This window comes from Chiloscyllium plagiosum, chromosome 37, assembly GCF_004010195.1.
Source record: "Chiloscyllium plagiosum isolate BGI_BamShark_2017 chromosome 37, ASM401019v2, whole genome shotgun sequence".
Lineage (NCBI taxonomy): Eukaryota > Metazoa > Chordata > Chondrichthyes > Orectolobiformes > Hemiscylliidae > Chiloscyllium > Chiloscyllium plagiosum.
This window is the reverse complement of record NC_057746.1, coordinates 27,287,670-27,306,942: the sequence shown is the minus strand read 5'-3', so window position 1 is coordinate 27,306,942 and position 19,273 is coordinate 27,287,670. Positions and strand designations below refer to the sequence as shown.

General features: G+C 41.6%; 1 protein-coding gene across 1 annotated transcript in view; it reads right to left on the bottom strand.

The window, feature by feature from the left end:
* Positions 1-778: 778 nt before the first annotated feature.
* LOC122541420 (complement factor B-like) overlaps positions 779-19,273 on the bottom strand; it is a 60,380-nt gene continuing 41,885 nt past the window's right edge. The window contains exons 13-18 of the mRNA XM_043678179.1: positions 17,562-17,715; positions 15,163-15,245; positions 14,384-14,490; positions 12,562-12,697; positions 11,539-11,588; positions 779-4,834 (exon numbers count right to left, since the gene is read on the bottom strand). Coding sequence (XP_043534114.1) covers positions 4,688-4,834; positions 11,539-11,588; positions 12,562-12,697; positions 14,384-14,490; positions 15,163-15,245; positions 17,562-17,715 — 677 coding nt within the window. The 3' untranslated portion in view covers positions 779-4,687. The remainder of the gene's footprint in view (positions 4,835-11,538; positions 11,589-12,561; positions 12,698-14,383; positions 14,491-15,162; positions 15,246-17,561; positions 17,716-19,273) is intronic.

Genomic DNA, 19,273 nt, shown 5'->3' with positions numbered 1-19,273 from the left:
GACTCCCTGAAGGCTAACTGGGTAAAGTTTAGGGATGTCCTCATTGCAACCCCAAGGAGATATGACTCAGAGAATCCCTGACATTTAACAAACTGAGAAGGTTCACTCACCAGTGCACAAAACACAGTGGGGGACACTATCGGTGACAGGCTGAGGCAAAGTCAAGGAGTTGGAGAAAGCGTACTAACGTTAAAACAACCCACTGACCCAACACTTCAGTGTCACCATTCCACATGGCAGTCTCAACTGAGTTTATCAACCATCTCATAACCTACAGAACCATAGTGGAAACAAGTCTTCCTCAATCCCAGGGAACTGCTTAAAGGCAACCTGCACTGCAATTAGAATTCTATTGTTATCACAACTGATGTGTCTTCACACATACATCTCCTGAGCACAAACATGTAATTTCAGACAGTATTTCCAAAGTGTACAAATACACCTGTACTTCTGTCACATGTAACACACATTTTCTGCCCCCATCCTCACTAATATTTGGGTTGATAATATCATCAACTTATTTTTGACCCCGGTTGCCAAGTTCTGGGGCATCTAACATCCTTCAAAAGAAATTTGTCTTGATATTTGGAAAAAAACTTAAGAGATATTGGGAAAAATCTGGGAAATGGGATTCAGGTAGACAGCTATCTCTTAGTGTAAGTGGCCTGTGTACATTACACAATGCTTTCTTTCATAATGATGCTTATTGCAACCACGCTTCAGGCACCCAAATGTGCTCATGGATCATTGTTTTCTGTGAAGCATTTGCAAATAAGGATTGCATGTACTTACAAGTTTATTTCAACAAAATATTATAACAGTCAAAAGAAATATATATTCTATTCAAGCTAGTGAAGGAAGGGAAATAAATCAGTAAACACCAACAATCACCTATTCCTCTTGCTCATAAATGTAATGTTTCCTTAGAAAGGCTTTTAATCTATGACACATTCAGGTATTTTTAACTTGCACCAAACCATTAATAATCCGTATGTATAGGTAAGTCAGGAGCTCACAGTAACATTGGCTCTCTAACTCCTCTCATCTCTTTCTATCATTTCTTTATCCTCCTCCCTCTTTCTACATCAGTCCACCTCTTCTTCTTGAGCTTGTCTTTCTCTTTTTTTAAATTTTCGTCTCTTTTACCCTATTTTCTACTTATTGTATGTCTCACTCACCCTCTTCTCTCTTCTTTCACTGGCTCCGTCTTCTGTTTCACAGTCCCTTGCATTCTCCCCATATACACTATTTTGGTCTCTATCACTCTCTTTCCCACTCCACTTTCTTCTCTATCCTTTTCACAGTTCCTCATTTTCTTTTGTCCCTCTCCACCTCTCTCACTCAGTGCCTTTTTTGTCTCCTTTTTGCATTCCTTCTCTTTTGGTGTCTCATTTTTCCTGCGCACGCCAGTCCTTGTTTCTATCGATCTCTCTTCTCTCTCTATTTTTCCTTTGTCAATGTAATTAAATTTTGGGGAGGGTGTATAATTAGGTAGATAATTCAATGATCCCTCCCATTCCCTTTTGCTGCTTATTAAAACACAGCAGGCTCTTCTTAAAATCGCGAAAGAGTTAGCATGTAGATACAGCAAGCAATTAAGAAGGCAAATGATTTTTTTATTTGTAGATGGTTGGAGTTTGAAAATATAGAAGTTTTGTTGCAACTGTACAGGGTGTGGGTGAGTCTGCATGGCAGCACTGTGAACAGGGTGGATGTGCTGACATTCAAGGCAGTTTAGAAGAGATTTACGAGGCTGATACCTGGGATGAACAGGTTAGTAGCTGTTCACTAAAGTTTAAAAGAATGAGGCGTGATCCTATTAAAATACAAGATTCTGAGGAAGCTTGACAAAGTGGAATGTTGAGTAGATTTGGGCAATCTCAAACTAGGACACATATTTTAGAATAAGGAGACACCCATTTGAACCTGAGATGCAAAGGAATTTCTTCACTCCGAAGAATGCTTGAAATTCCTTTTGAGAGTTGTGAAAGCTAGATCACCGAAATTATTTAAAGAGGCTTCTGAAATATCAGGGAGTTGAGGGCAATGATGAGCTGACACCAAAGATGAGGCCTGGGGCAGATCAACTATGGACTTATTGAATGGTGGGCCAGGCTTGAAGGGCCAAGTAACCTACTCCTTGTGCCCTAAACTCCAGAAGCACATTTGGGAAGACTGTCAAGGTTGATCAGTGAAGTCAAGGTAAAATCTTGCACTTGGCACTGTTGACAAGGTATGTCTTTGCTTTGTGTTTGCTCCAGTGATAACCACACTGATGGACTTGATCTGATAAATTTAGACATGATAAAACTGATCTTCAAATCTATTAGGAGAATGAGCAATTAGTTCAATATGGACTATTAGAGAGAGCCAGCTTGGATTGCAAAATACGAGGTCACAGCCATAGACCCAGTTGAATTCAAGTCAAATTATCACTTTCTGCAGGACTCTAGAACTAGGGGACAGTTTAATAAGAGATCTCCCTTTGAAAATGGGGATGAGGAGAATTTTTCTTCCCTCTCTAGAGTCTGTGACATTCACTCCTCTAGAAAGTATTGAGGCATCACTGAATTTATTTTGGGTAGATTTTTCATAGACTAGGGAGTCCAGTGGCTACAAGGGCAGACAGAAAATATCCATAACCAGATCAGCCACAGTCTTGTCAAATGATAGAGCAAAATGAAAGGGTTGAACAATCTAATCCTGCTCCTCAATCACATTTCTACATTCCAAGAATGTAGCTTTTGTGATGCATTGGGGCACATCTATGGATATCATTCAAGTGGAGTTTCAGAAGAAATTCAGTAAGGTTCCACATGAGAGACTGTTAATGAAATTAAAACACATGGAATTGGAGACAATCTATTGACATATGTAGGGAAATTGCATGAGGTAGGTTGCAAAGACTGGTGATAATGCTATATACTCTAATTGCAGGGTGTTTCCTGGTATATTCCCAGGGATAACTGTTTTTCACTATGTACATAAATAGTACCAATGAAAGAATAAAGAACCACATGTGCAAGTGGCATCATTTTCAGTAGCACTGTAAATGACACAGATGGAAGGGGAACGTTGCAGAGGCAGTGAGCGATTTAAAGTGTGGTCAAAACTGGCAGTTGGAGATGTGGAAAAGATCAGAATATTTTCTAAATGGAAACTTTGGATGAACAGAGATTTAGAGGGCCCAACTATAGAAAATATTTTAAAATACTCGTAAACACATACAAAAAAATAACTAAACAAGTAAGTGGAATGTTCACCTTTATCTGATAGTCAGCTCGATTATGAATGGGAGTAACAAGTACTGTGGATGTATTAAAACTTGGGATGGACCCCAGCTGGGGTACTATATTCAGTTGCTCACTGCATCTCAGGAAGGAAATAGTAGTCTTGGAGGAGATGCAGTGAAGATTCACAACAATTATTTCATAAACTGGAATATTATTTGAATAGAAGAGACTGCAGAATGCTGAGGCACAGAGAGATCTCTGTTTAAAGGCGGGGGGGGGGTTACTGGACCCAAACCGTTAACTCCGACTTTTCTGCACAAATGCTGCCAGAACTGCTCAGTTTTTCCAGTGATTTCTGTTATTATTTGATTTCCAGCATCCACAGTTCTTGTGGCTTTTGTTGAGAGATCTCTAAGTGTTCTAGTAAATGATTCGCAAAAAGTCAGCACACAGGTATAGTAAAAAACTAGAAAGGCAAAAGGAATTTTGGCTTTTATTGCAAGATATAAAATGTAAATGTTGGAAAAGATTGCTACAACTGTACAGGGTGATGGTGCCATTTCATCTAGAACACTACAATTTTTATCTCCTTACTGCGTTGGAAGCAGTTCAGCACAGTTCACCTGGCTTGATCCCTGGGATAAAGGGGATATATCATAAGAAAACATTGAGCAGGTTGAACTTATTAGCATTTAGAAAAATAAGTGATCAAATTAAAATATAATGATTCTGAAGGGGGCTTGACAGTCAAGATGCTGAGAGGGTGTTTCAACTGGGGAATCTAGGGAGAGTTCCAAAATAAGAAAGAGGAGACTATTTAAGATAGAGGTATAAAGGAATCTCCCCTCTCAGTGGTCTGCGGAATTTTGAATTCTCTACCCCAGAGTGCAGTGGAGAGTGGATAAATTGAATCTGTCGGAGGTTCAGTTAGTCAGGTTTTTGATTGACAAGGGAGTTAAGGATCATGGGGGAACAGTAAGGAAAGGAAAGTTGAGACCATGGTCTTATTTAATGGTGAAGATGGTTCGAATGACCTATTCCTTATGATATAATACCAAGTCTGAAAAGGTCCAAACATGAGGAGATATTGCAGAAACTAGGCATTTTTATTCCCTTGAGTTAATAGTGTTAAGGTGTTTGAACTGATTAAAGTATTCAGCAAGGTAAACAGAGAACCCAGATCCTCAAAAGGACGAGTCCAGAAAATGAGGGCAATGGGCTTAAAACTAGAGCTACATCCTCAGGCGAGATGCTAGATCACACAAAGGATAGTGATAAATTGGAACATTCCCCACATCAAAGTTAAAACAACTAAGACTGATAGAATTTTCACTCAGTAAGGTTACTGAAGTTTATGGAACCAAGGTGGGTGGGATAGCATTAAGAAAGAGAGCAACCATCATCTAATTCAATAGCGGTACAGGCTTGAGAGGCAGAATGGCCTCCTCCTAACCCTAATCTATGAATGTCATAATTTTCCCAAGTCTCTCTTTCAACCATGGCAACACCTTGAATAAGTTGACGTGAAAGTCACGAGCGTGATTCTTGTCTGCGTTCACAGTATCACAGACATTAATAACTCCCCAACTTATAACGCCCACCTGTAGAATATAGGAAAACACATGTTAGAATTACATACTGAAACTGCATATTATTCAAAATCACAGCATTGTTACAAAATAGAAAATGGTCATTTGGCCTAGCGTATCTGTACAAGCTCTCCAAATGAGGAGTTTCCTTAATGCCATTAATTCCACTTTTCCCATTAGCCCTGCACTTGCTTCCTTTTCAAAAAAAAAAGGAATTCCCTTTGAGAGCCTTGAATGGATCTAACTCCACCACAATTTCAGTGCACTCCAGATACTGCCATCCACTCACTACATCATAAACTTCCTCCTCGTATCTTGCTTCATTTATTTGCCAATTATCTTAAATCTGGGTTCTCTCCTCAAATCTTCCCTACATGGGACCACTCTCTATCAGTACTCTTGGCATCGCATGAATTTGAACATCTCCATTCAATCTCCTCTCCATTATCTCTTCTCCAAGGACAACATTCTCCAATCTATATGTGTGAATGAAGTTTCTCACCCTCCACTGGCCTGCTGACAGTGCAGCACTCCCTTGGTAACAATATCTTTCATTTTTGTTCTGGTCTATGCATTGGGACTTGAATCCATAAACTCTACCTCTGCCTAATATCTAACACAATGACATAAACATTTGTCGCCTTCGGCTGCCCTCAACTCCAGGTTGACCTCGACCGTGGCTATGGGTTTCTGCTATCTTCACGTGACCGAACAGATTGACTGGTGACCCACAGACATTTTGGTCTGTGTGATGGAGTTTGGCGGACAAGTTGTTGGTATTCTGAACAACTGGTAGAAAGATCTTCCCCTTCATTAATGTCGGGGTGCTGTGTTTCAGGGAGAACTTCAGAGTGTCTTTGCAGCATTTTCTCTGTCCACCCCGGCAATGGCTGGCCACTTGAGAGTTGATAAGACAGTCTTGATTTTGCATGAGTTTTACCTAAAAGACAGCTGCCTTTGGAAAGGTCTCTCAAGTTTGCTTGACAGCCCTCCCACTAAAGCTAATGAAGGTGGAGAAGGAATTATTGGTAGAATTTGTCTTAAGTGTCACTGATACACAATCTAGGTCTCAATGTAATACAGGAACATGGTGATGACAACTGCTCTGTACACTAGAACTTTTGCTGGCTTACTGAGGTCTCTGAAGTCAAACACTCACTGCTGTAGATTATAGATGACTGAGTTGGCCCAGCTGATTCAGTCTTGGATCTCATCGTCAAAGGTCATCTTTACAGAATGATGGTTGCTAAGGTTAGAGAAGTGCTTAACAATTCAAGAAGGCAGCTCACCATTATCTCCCCAAGGGCAATTTGCGATGGGCAAGTTGATGACTGAGCTAGCCCAGCCAGACGTACACTCATCCCACAAATGAAGAAAAAATTTCAGTGTCTCTCCTTCAACATATACAGGAAATGAAAATATTTGAGTCACCAGATCTGGTTTGGTATGGGAGTTTGATTTTGGCAACACTCAAGGACAGGTTAAGTCCCCTGTATGTAGAATTGAGGAGACCAAGAGTGGCTTGCTAACATAATAGAGTGGTCAACAAATTATAGAACTGATTACCCACAATCCTGCCTACTTCTGATAATCTCTCCATCCCTTTGCTTATCAAGAATCATCTGCCACTATCCTAAAAATATTCAAAGTCTCTACTTCTGTGGTCTTTTGATGAAGAGTGTCCCGAATGACCATCTGTGAGAAAAGGAACTCTCATCTCTATCTTAATTGGGCATCCCTATATATCCTTTAATATTCAGATCTCCGTCTCTGTCATCCTGCATCTATTCTTTGTAAGGGTTACTACAGTGATTGTAACAAGGTCAGCAGCTGGACCTCATAGAATGGGAGTTCCCTGATTGGGCCCAATTAACAGCCTCAATCAAGAAGCCCTTACTGGCATAAAACGGTTGAGTGTCAGGGATACTGTCACTCTGGTGCCTTACTCTGTATGAGGCAGCATTATGGGCAAGGAGTGCACATTTGTAAATAGAGGGTCACCTGGTGACGGGATACTGGCTTCTGTTGAGTTATTTCAGTTACAAGATCATGTGTATTTCTTTTTAAGCTCTCAGTTTTGTTTTGTTTTGAATACTAAGTTGATTCAGATATAGAGCTCTATGATAGTCCTTTTGTTTTCTGTGTAACCTTCAATCTTTCCTTTTGATTTGATCTTGGATTTGTCCTCTCTGTCCCTTACTGTTATGGTCGGTTGTTAGTCAAAGACAATATTATGGTGGCAGAAAGGATGTTTGATGAGGACTCGTCTACTGAGGTAGTATAGGCTGAGGTTAGAAACAGGAAAGAAGAGTTCACCCTGTTGGGAGTTTTCTATAGGCCTCAGAAAAGGTCCAGAGATGTAGGGGAAAGGATTGCAAAGATGATTATGGACAGTAGCTAAAATAACAAGGTAGTTGTTATGGGCGACTTTGACTTTCCAAGTCTTGACTGGAAACGCTGTAGTTCAAGTACTTCAGATGGGTCAGTTTTTGTCCAATGTGTGCAGGAGGGTTTCCTGACACAGTATGTAGATAGGCCAACAAAAGGCGAGGCCACATTGGATTTGGTACTGGGTAATGAACCGGGCCAGGTATTAGGCTTGGAAGTAGGTGAGCACTTTGGTGACAGTATCCACAATTTGGTTTACTGTCGCAATGGAAGGGATACGTATATACCGCAGGGCAGGAGTTATAGCTGGGGGCAAGGGAATTATGATGTGATTAGGCAAGATTTACGATGCCAAAAGATGGGGAAGGATATTTCAGGGAATGGGCACAATTTTAAGGTGAAGCTTGTCTAAGGAACAGCTACTGTGTGTCCTCGATACGTATGTACCAGTTAGGCAGGGAGGAAGTGGTCGAGCGAGAAAACCGTAGTTTACTAAAAAAATTGAATCTCTTGTCAAGTGGAAGAAGGAGGCTTATGTAAAGATTAGACATGAAGGCACAGGTAGGGCACTTATGAGTTGAAGTTAGCCAAGAAGGACCTAAAGAGAGAACTAAAAGGAGCCAGGAGGGGACATGAGAAGTCTTTAGTAGGTAGGATCAAGGAAAACCCTAAAGCTTTCCCACAGATATGTCAGGAATTAAAGAATAACTACAGTAAGATTATGGCCAGTCAAGGACAATAGTATGAAGTTGTGCATGAAGTCCGAGGAGGTAGGAGAGGTGCTAAGTGAATGCTTTTAGTCAGTATTCACACTGAAAAAAGACAACATTGTTGAGGAGAATACAGAGGTACAGGCTATTAGACTAGATGGGTTTGAGGTTCATAAGGAGGTGGTGTAAGCAATTCTGGAATGGTGAAAATAGATAAGCCCCCAGAACTGGATAGGATTTAGAGTCATAGAGATGTACAGCATGGAAACAGACCCTTCGGTCCAACCCGTCAATGCTGACCAGATATCACAACCCAATCTAGTCCCACCTGCCAGCACCTGGCCCATATCCCTCCAAACCCTTCCTATTCATATACCTATCCAAATGCCTTCTAAATGTTGCAATTGGAGCAGCCTCCACCACTTCCTCTGGCAGCTCATTCCATACACGTACCACCCTGTGTGTGAAAAAGTTGCCCCGTAGGTCTCTATATCTTTCTCCTCTCACCCTAAACCTATGCCCTCTAGTTCTGGACTCCCTGACCCCAGGGAAAAGACTTTGCCTGTTTACCCTATCCATGCCCCTCATAATTTTGTAAACCTCTATAAGGTCACCCCTCAGCCTCTGACGCTCCAGGGAAAACAGCCCCAGCTTGTTCAGCCTCTCCCTATAGCTCAAATCCTCCAATCCTGGCAACATCCTTGTAAATCTTTCCTGAACCCTTTCAAGTTTCACAACATCTTTCCGATAGGAAGACCAGAATTGCACGCAATATTCCGACAGTGGCCTAACCAATGTCCTGTACAACCGCAACATGACCACCCAACTCTTGCACTCAATACTCTGACCAATAAAAGAAAGCATATCAAATGCCTTCTTCACTATTCTATCTACCTGCGACTCCACTTTCAAGGAGCTATGAACCTGCACTCCAAGTTCTCTTTGTTCAACAACACTCCCGAGGACCTTATCATTAAGCGTTTAAGTCCTGCTAAGATTTGCTTTCCCAAAATGCAGCACCTCGCACTTATCTGAATTAAACTCCATCTGCCACTTCTGAGCCCACTGGCCCATCTGGTCGAGATTCTGTTGTAATCTTCACTGTCCACTACACTTCCAATTTTGGTGTCATCCGTAAACTTACTAACTTTATGTCTTATGCTCGCATCCAAACCATTTATGTAAATGACAAAAAGTAGAGGACCCAGCACCGATCCTTGTGGCACTCCACTGGTCACAGGCCTCCAGTCTGAAAAACAACCCTCCACCACCACCCTCTGTCTTCTACCTTTGAGCCAGTTCTGTATCCAAATGGCTAGTTCTCCCTGTATTCCGTGAGATCTAACTTGCTAACCAGTCTCCCATGGGGAACCTTGTCGAACGCCTTACTGAAGTCCATATAGATCATATTTACTACTCTGCCCTCATCAATCCTCTTTGTTACTTCTTCAACAAACTCAATCAAGTTTGTGAGACATAATTTCCCATGCACAAAGCCATGTTGACTATCCCTAATCAGTCCTTGCCTTTCCAAATACATGTACATCCTGTCCCTCAGTATTCCCTCCAACAACTTGCCCACCAATGTCAGGCTCACTGGTCTATAGTCCCCTGGCTTGTCCTTACCACCCTTCTTAAACAGTGGCACCACCTTAGCCAAACTCCAGTTTTCTGGCACCTCACCTGTGACTATCAATGATACAAATATCTCAGCAAGAGGCCCAGCAATCACTACTCTAGCTTCCCACAGAGCTATTAGGTATCCCTGATCAAGTCCTGGGGATTTATCCACCTTTATGTGTTTCAAGATATCCAGCACTTCCTGCTCTGTAATATGGACGTTTTGCAAGGTGTCACCATCTATTTCCCTACCGTCTATAATTTCCATATCCTTTTCCACAACAAATACTGATGCAAAATACTCGTTTAGTATCTCCCCCATTTTCTGTGGCTCCACACAAAGGCCGCCTTGCTGATCTTTGAGGGGCCCTATTCTCTCCCTAGTTACCCTTTGTCCTTGATATATTTGTAAAAACCCTTTGGATTCTCCTTAATTCTATTTGCCAAAGCTATCTCATGTCCCCATTTTGCCTTCCTGATTTTCCTTTTTATCCAAGGATTCTCTGGGAAGCCAGGGAGGAGATTGCAGAACATTTGGCATTGATTTTTATGTCATCATTCTCTACAGGAATAATGCCAGAAGACTGGAGGATAGCAAATGTTGTCCCCTTGTCCAAGAAGGGGAGTAGAGACAACATTGGTAATTATAGACTAGTAAGCCTTACTTTGGTTGTGGGTAAAGTTTTGGAAATGAATATAAAAAAGATAGGATTTATGAGCAATTAGAAAGGAATAATTTGATTAGGGATAGTCAACATGTTTTGTGAAGGGTAGGTCGTGCCTCACAAACCTTTAAGAAAGTGACCAAATAGGTGGATGAGGATAAAGCAGTTGATGTGGTGTATATGAATTTTAGTAAAGCATTTGATAAGGTTCCCAACAGTAGGCTATTGCAGAAAATACAGAGGCATGGCATTGAGGGTGATTTAGTAGGTTGGATCAATAATTGGCTAGCTGAAAGAAGACAGAGGGTGGGGAATGTTCATCCTGATGTTCAGTTACTAGTGGTGTACTGCAATGATCTGTTTTGGAGTCACTGCCATTTGTCATTTTTATAAGTGGCCTGGATGAGGGCATAGAAGATGGGTTAGTAAATTTGCAGATTACACTATGGTCGGTGGAGTTGTGGACGGTGCGGAAAGATGTTGTAGGTTACAGAGGGACCTGCAGAGCTGAGCTGAGAGGTGGCAAATGGAGTTTAATGTGGAAAAGTGTGAGGTGATTCACTTTGGAAGTAGTAATAGGAATACAGAATACTGAGCCAGTGGTAAGATTCTTGGTTCTGTGAATGAGCAGACAGATCTTGGTGTCAATTTATATAGATCCCTGAAAGTTGCCACCCAGGTTGAGAGGGTTGTTAAGGCGGCATACAGTGTGTTAGCTTTTACTGGAAGAGGGACTGCGTTTTGGAGCCACGAGGTTATGTTGCAGATGTACAAAACTGGTGCGGCCACGCCTGGAGCATTGCACATAGTTCTGGTCTTTGCATTACAGGAAGGATGTGGAAGCATAGGAAAGGGTGTAAAGGAGATTTACTAGGATTTTGCCTGGTATGGAGGAAAGGTCTTATGAAGAAAGGCTGAGGGACTTGAGGCTGTGTTCATTCGAGAAGTAGTTGAGAGGTGATTTAATAATGACATACAGATGATCAGAGGTGTAGATAAGGTGAACAATGAGAGCCATTTTCCTTGGATGGTGATGGCCAGCATGAGGGGACAAAGCTTTAAATTGAGGGGTGATAGATAAAGGATAGATGTCAGGGCTAGTTTCTTTACTCAAAAGGTAGGAAGGGTGTGGAATGCCCTGCCTGCAACAGTAGACTCGCCAACTTTAAGGGCATTTAAGTGGTCATTGGATAAACAAATGGATGATAATGAAGTAGTGTAGGTTAGATGGGCTTCAGATAGATTTCTCAGGTCGGTGTAACATCGAGGGCCGAACTGTAATGTTCTATGCTCTAAAGCGGAACAAAGCATCTGCAGGAACTATAAAACACACCTGAATTAATCGTCGTTTTTTCTCCATATATAAGGCACCTCCCGAGTCACCTGCAAATCAATATCGCAAGATGTGACTAAACAGAATTTTCTTTTAAGAAACTAAAACACTGAAAAGCCTTACAACACTTTTGTACCTATGCTGTTTCTGTGAAGAAGTCATCAAAATTTGTTGTCACTTTGTCGGTTTTCCCTATTTTCCTAAAAATTGTCCATTCAAGTGTTGTGTCGAAAAGTGTGATGCTGGAAAAGCACAGCTGGTCCGGCAACATCCAAGGTGCAGGAGAGTCAACATTTCGAGCAGGAGCTCTTCATCAGGATTTTTCCTAATGAAGAGCTCATGCTCGAAATGTCGACTCTCGTGCTCCTCGGATGCTGCCTGACTGGCTTTGCTTTTCCAGCCTACACTTTTCGACTCTGATCTCCAGCCCTCATTTTCTCCCAGTCAAGTGTTTATCCAATTCCCCCATCTACAAGTTACAATTCAATCTGTTTGCACTGCCCTTTCAAGCGGCACTTTCCAAATCACAACTCACAGATCGAAAAACATTCTCCTCGACTTGAGTTCTTGCTAATTATTTTAAACCTGTATTCTCCGGTTGCCAGTGGAAGCAATTTCTTCCTTATGGTTGATCCTTCACAAAGAGAATCACACAAGCACAGAACTACATGTGCACACATGACAGACAAATGCACAAGCACCAACACAGAGGCACAGATATAAGCACACTCACAGAAATACAAAAGGTTACATGTCAGAGACACAAAGGTGGCCTGCCACACACGTAAGCACCTACATATAACTGTAGATATCTAAGTGGTCACACCCGGAGAGACGTAAGCATAGACAAGCATGCAGGCACACACAAAACAGACAAATGCACAGCTTCACAAACAGGCATACCCAAAATGTCAGATAAAAGACAAGTGCACAAAAGTACATACACAGAAATAGACAGACACACAAACAGACACACACAGTAAAACAGTAAGAGTGATGAGGTTAAATTATTGAGCCATATACCTTTACAAGATACCTCCTCAGCTACAGGGTCTTGTCCTCCAGTGCAGAGGAATCTGTCTGTGACCACCATCCGCACATCAGTAACGTGTTTGTACTCTTCAGCATGGAGTGCATTCGCCTCACAGGCATCTCTCAGCTAAGTGGCAAGACAGAAATAGTGACAAGTGAAACCACAGACAATGATACATCAGCAGAATACCTTGCCTAACATTCCCAACTTTTAGACTGAATAAAAAGCTGTGTCTTTACTGAGATGATAATTGCCAGTTATAAGCATTTTAAACAAAGAAAAGGCTTGAGAAACATAGTCGGTCTGACAGCATCTGTGCTGACTGAAAGAGGTAAAGTTTTGAGTCCAGCATCACTCAACTTCAGGACTTCAAAGTAATTTGCTTTTATTTAAGCACCTTGGATCCCTGTATATGGAGAAGGGTCTCAACAACGGGCAGTGGACATTGGCTGTCAGGCAGGAGGTAAGGAAGGTGGGCATAGCTACCGTGTGATCACAATTTAGTGACTTCCCTCACCCAGTAGCCACATATTGGACTTTAGAAGAGGCTGTGTCCTTGGTCAGGATCAAGAGACTGATAGAATCTAGACTTAGCAACTTTACCTTTTTTGAAACATTCTGGCAACTATTTACAGAATAAGGCTGCACGTGAATCATGGACTCAAAGTTCTAAGCACAGAAAAAGACCTTTCAGCCCATTTTCCAGCACTTGGTCCATAGTCTTCTGTGCCTTGGCTTTGTAAGAGCACATAGAATTATAGAGTTCTACAGCATGAAACAGACCCTTCAGTCTAACCCGTCCATGCCAACCAGATATCCCAAACTGATCTAGTCTCATTTGCCAGTATTTGGCTTGCATTCCTCTAAACCCTTCTTATTCATGTACTCATCCAGAAGCCTTTTAAATGAAGTAATTGTAACCCTCTCCACCACTTTGTCTGGCAGGTTGTTCCATACATGCACTACTCTCTGCAAGGAAAATGTTGCTTTTCAGGCCCCTTTTAAATCTTTCTCCTCTCACCTTAAATCTATGCCCTCCAGTTTTGGACTCCCTAAAATCCCTTGACTATTCATCATATTCACATCTAAAGACATCTTAAATGTTGAGGATTTTGCCTTTACCACTCTTAGAGGAAGTGAGTTCCAAATTCCCACCACCCTCTGAGTGAAAAACGTTTTCCTCACATTCTCTTTACCATAAACCTTTGCCTCAGTCATTGATCCCTCCTTCACATCACCATTCTTTCTTCCCTCCACATGCCCTTCATAACTTTATACATCTCAATCTGCTGCAAGGAAAACAACCTCTGTCTGTTCAAAATCTGGTCATAACTGAAACTCTCCAACCCAGACATCATCCTGGTAAATCTTCCATGCATCCTCTCCAGTGCAATCATACCCCACCTACAGTGCGACTTCCAGACCTGCACATACTGTACTTGTGGCACAACAACATGCTATACATTTCCAGCATCACCTCTATGTTCTTAAACACTATTCCTCACGTATTAAAGGCAAGTACATCATTAGCCTTCTTAACCAGTTTATTTACCTTTTCCATTACCTGGGACTTCATTAGAACAGTTTGCCTTTGTCTAGTCTATTGCCACGTGGTGCCTTACATCATTGACAATTCAGATTCACTATTTTCATGTTAAGCATTGACTCTTTGCAGAAGAGTATGTGGGCTGCATGCACAGGGTTCAATGAACCTCATGGTTCACTAGGCCGAATGGAAAGACACTTCTTTAAGAGGGGATCCTAAGGACTAACAAGGTTTCACATCATAGGGTCAGTGCAGATATCACTTACAGCCTCAGTCGTCTTTATCGAGACATACGCCTCTGTCTCTAATCTCCCTCTGTCGCGCTTCACGAAGCTTGCTGGGACTGATCTGGTCGTCGGTAACAGTTCATTTTCTGCACAGAATAAGCTGATTAATTAAATACAGCCCAGTTTACAGGCTTCTCAAACCTAAGAAATTTGCAAAGTCCTGCTCCTCACTGCCCAGCCAGGTCACAGCAGGGGTCAGTTGGAAGGTTCAGCAAAGAGGATGTTATTGTCACTCCAGGAGCTGGTCAGTTACAGCATGAGTGAGTCAGTAAATGATACACAGAACAAACTAGTTAGCGGGATAGTCACTTAAAAAGCAATCAAGTACCAATGCAATTCAGTTCCAGTTTAAGTCTGTTACACTGTATGAGGAATAAGTAAAGTCACCATAGTCCCAGAGGACCATAGGGATGCTCTCTCATCAGAGAGAGAGATGACTGTGGTGATTTAACCTTAAGGTCAATATCCCTCAAGTGAGGGGAGAGTTGGGAAGGTGGGACTTTCATGATAACCTCAGCCGGTACTGGAACTGAACTCACGCTGTTGGTGTCACTGCATCACAAACCAGTCATCGGAGCTAACCAGTTATGGTGTTTAAATGGCTCACCACCTTGCACCTAATTTTGCTTGTACAATTTTATGCACGTTTGTCTGAACAATCTTGAGTACACTGCTTAAATTGTGCAGGAATCCTTCAATAATCACTCTGACACTCCGTTATATCAAGTTTCATAGTAAGTTGCATTGTTCACACATACCGTGGTCACGACAGTTTGTTCCTGGGAATGGTTTTCGGATGGCTCTTGTTGTTTCGCTTGTGCATGGTAAACAGATGGATCGACTAAAAGAAATAGATTATCACTTAAAAGGTTTGTTGAAAGAGAGATTACCACTGATGATATGAATGAATAAGCGCATATGTGGAATATCCATTGTTTTTGTTGGAGAATTCCATGCTTGTTCTTGCTCATTTGGTGTGTCGCGCTGGGTGAAATATCTCTCACGCTCTCCTGCTATAAGCAATGCAAATCAAATCCTGGAAGTGCATGCTTCCTGGAAAATTTTCTCAAATTCTATAAACCAAATCTTCATGTTGAAATGCCTCTCATCCTTTCATCTCCACAACCACAAGGTCCAACAGTATGAGACACTACAATAAACTTTCAAAAGGAATATTATACATTAATGTGAATGCTGTTTCTATGTTTAATATAGATTTATTTTTTGTGACCAAGAAGAATGTTCTGATACAGCTTGTATATTCTACACTTTTCACTGAATAGGTGTATGTTGTTATTGGTTCACCGGATAGAATACTATACATTCCTGCAACTGTTTAGTAACTGTTACTAGATGTGATTTACACAATCAATAATCATCACAACAGCACTGAGCAGGAATAAATTATGTTCCTTGATAATATTTAGTGGCTTGTGGTTTCAGAATAGTAATGGAGATATCCAAATAGCTAAAACGTTTGCATAAACAGAATAAAGAACATGATATGAAAGTTCATGTTCATATCCTTAATACAAAGTAAACCATAAAAATCTATAAGTATATTGATATACGTGAATGTACACCAGGAAATCTGGACCTTTATTGCCATTATTGCACCTGTCACATATCATTTTTTGAATTAGTGTCAAACAATGAAAAACCTACTTCTGTTCTAAATTCATATCTGCATACAATTTTAAGTAGGCCATTTGGCCTTGAGTCTGCTCCATCATTCAATGAGATCATGGCTTATACATTTATGATTCAAATGCCACATTCCCATCTACCCGTCAACCTTTGAGTCTCTTGCCTAAAAAGAATCTACCTACCTATTTGCCTTTGAGCTAGAGTTCCAATGTCTCTCCACTTTTATCGAGTTTCCCATTCTCCTTGAATGTCAAGTATCTATCAATGTTCAGGACCCAATACTACTCATCATGCAGCCGTATCTCCAAAATCAATATATCACATTATTTATTTTTAAATGTGCACTATCAATGTATTAACTTTATTAAGGATTCAATATGCAATCATATTAAGCACCTTTAATTTTGCCTTTTTGTTATCCTTATAACAATTCGTCTTGACTGTTGGCATATTCTTAGGTTTATTAGGTCCACTCCTGACCTTCATTTCTCATTACTACTGTTCTCCCTTGTTTGTTGCATCTATCCCTTGACCTCCCACCCCACTGTTTAGGTTATAACCCTCTCTGTATCACTAGTTTTATGATTTGCTAGAAGACTGGTCCTAGCATGGTAGAGGTGTATTAAATCCCAAAAATACAGATTCTGATATTCACATTAGTGCTAAGAACTGATATCCAGTTCTCCCACATTAGTCACTGTATGTATTCATTTTACTAATCTTAAGAGTCCCTCTGCAAATTGGCATGGACTTGGGTAATAAGTCGTTACCTTTAAGGTTCTGCTCTTCACACTGTCAAAGCTGAATATGTCTCCCTGTTCTATGTCTTTGATACTTACAAGGACCAAGATCTCTCCTGCTTCTACTTCCTGTCCAGCCCTGAGCAGATGTCCCAAACCCTAGCACTGGGAGACAAAATAAACTTCTGGACTAAAGAAAATATTTTCATTCACAAGAACACACGTATGAATGTATGAATCAGGAGCAGCTATTGGTCACTTGGCCCTTCATGCATGCCTCTCTGTTCAATCTACTAAACACTGCTTTCCTGCACCATCCCCATTTCTTTTTAAGTGTCTTAGTGTCAACAATTCATTTGATGGAATTGGGGAAATGAAATCAGGAAAACTTTGGGTGTTCAATTCAGATCAGAGGGGTGATCATCTAAAATGATACAACATAGTTAAAAGTTTGACAAAGGTAAATGGAGAAGATATATTTCAAATACTTTTCAGGCCCACAAGAATGGTCATACTGGCAAAGGAGTCAAACTTGGACGCACATCAAGTCAAATCTTTCACACAAAATGTGGATCAGTGCTTGGAACGTGCCTCCAGATAGAATAGTGGAAATCAAAGCATGGAACATTGTCCTGCATGTGTTAATGCAGCAATCAATAAGGTTCTGTGAACAGAGAAGAGTCATGGGTTCTTCTCTGGACAGGAAAATTAAGATCGACTGAATGGCCTCTCCCAAAGGCAAATATCCACAAAGTAAAGACACAAGTTACCTTTTTGTGTCGGCAAAGTCTATTCTCTTCTTCAACTTAAGCAATGCCACATCATAGTCGTAAAATTGGGAGATTTTCTCATCAAGCAGCCCTGATAGGTTGTACTGTGGGTGTATGTATACGTCTTTCACATGGCTAAAACGAAACTTATCACCTGCAGATTTGGATCAGGATAAAGAGAATTGATTCTTTAAAAGTGAAGAATTTAAGCATTTCCCCATTCACTCTCTTAGCCCTCTAGACCATTTCCCAATTTCTAAAGCTTCACTATTGGTACCTTCTGCTTTTGATGCCTTAAGTTAGAGAGGAAATCCCTCTCCTCCAACATTTCTCCTCCTTTAAGATGCTCGAGTAGGGGATCCAAGATGGCGGCGACCCAGTAAGACGGAGTCTATAGTGCTCCTCCCAAGACTTGGGCACAGTGGGTCACCTACCCCCTACCAAGCTCACCAAATCATTTATAATAGTTTTGTAATTTAATTAGTTGTGTAATATTACATTTAAACAATTTAATCCTAAGTTAAAATGACTAAAGGGAAGGGAGCCCGCAGCTCTCAGCAAGCAGGAACCCCTCCCCCACCCTCTCCAGCTGCAGCAGAGGCGTCCACAGCCGCCGCGGGGGACTTACCTACAGTAACAAGCCTTGCAGAAATGCTTTCCAAGCTTTTATTGTCGAATCCAGAAATCGTTGTGAGTCGCTCTCGGCCGCGCTGCAGAAGCACGACCGAGAGATTGAAGAAATTCAACGCCGAGTCAGAGGGGCGGAGCTAAAGGCCGCGACCTCCGAGACAACCGCTCAATCGGCCGTGGATCAGGTCCGAACTCTCGAGCAGTGAGTCCGGACCTTGGAAAATCATATTGACGACCTCGATAATCGAGGTCGCCGAAAAAATATTCGTTTGCTGGGCCTTCCCGAACGGGAAGAGGAAGGCCAGCTTACAGCATTCCTGGAGCAGTGGCTGCCACAACTTTTAAATCTGCAAGCTGGATCAGGCCAGGTAAGGGTGGAATGGGCCTACCGGGTAGCAATACGCGGGCCCGGCTCGAACCAGCGCCTGCGCTCGGTCCTGTTCCGGCTGCAGAGCTACAGGGAGAGGCAGATACTCCTAGAAGCCTCTAGAAATCTCGGAAAAGACCCCCAAGCTATGAACTACAAAGGATCCAAGATCATGCTATTTCAGGACTTTTCCCCGGCTCTGGTTCGAAAGAGGAAGGCATTCGACGAGGTGAAGAAGCGTTTAAGGGACTTAAATGTTCAGTACTCCTTACGCTACCCAGCGATGTTATGCTTTAACCATGAAGGATCCGTATATAACTCTGGATCACCAGAAAAGGCTAAGGAATTCTTGGACTCTCTTAGATAAACTGCAGGACATAATGGATGTTGGTCTGCCTTCCCCCCCCCCCCCCCGCTTTGGTTTATATCCCCTCCTTTTTTTTTCTTTCTCTTACCTTACTGCTATATATTATCATGGGAGGTGGGGAGAGGGATTTGATTTTCTCCTCCCCCCCCCCTTGGAGTTGTTTTCTGTTATTATTTTATGTATATATGAGGGATGTATGTATATATGTATGTGTATGTATATATATATATATATATATATAAGCTGGGGGATTTGGTTAATGTTGGTGGGGGGAGGTGGTTACCTTATTCGATTTTACCTCTGTCTTTAGGAGCGGGGTTGTTTTCCCTTCGTTATTTTGTATTATCA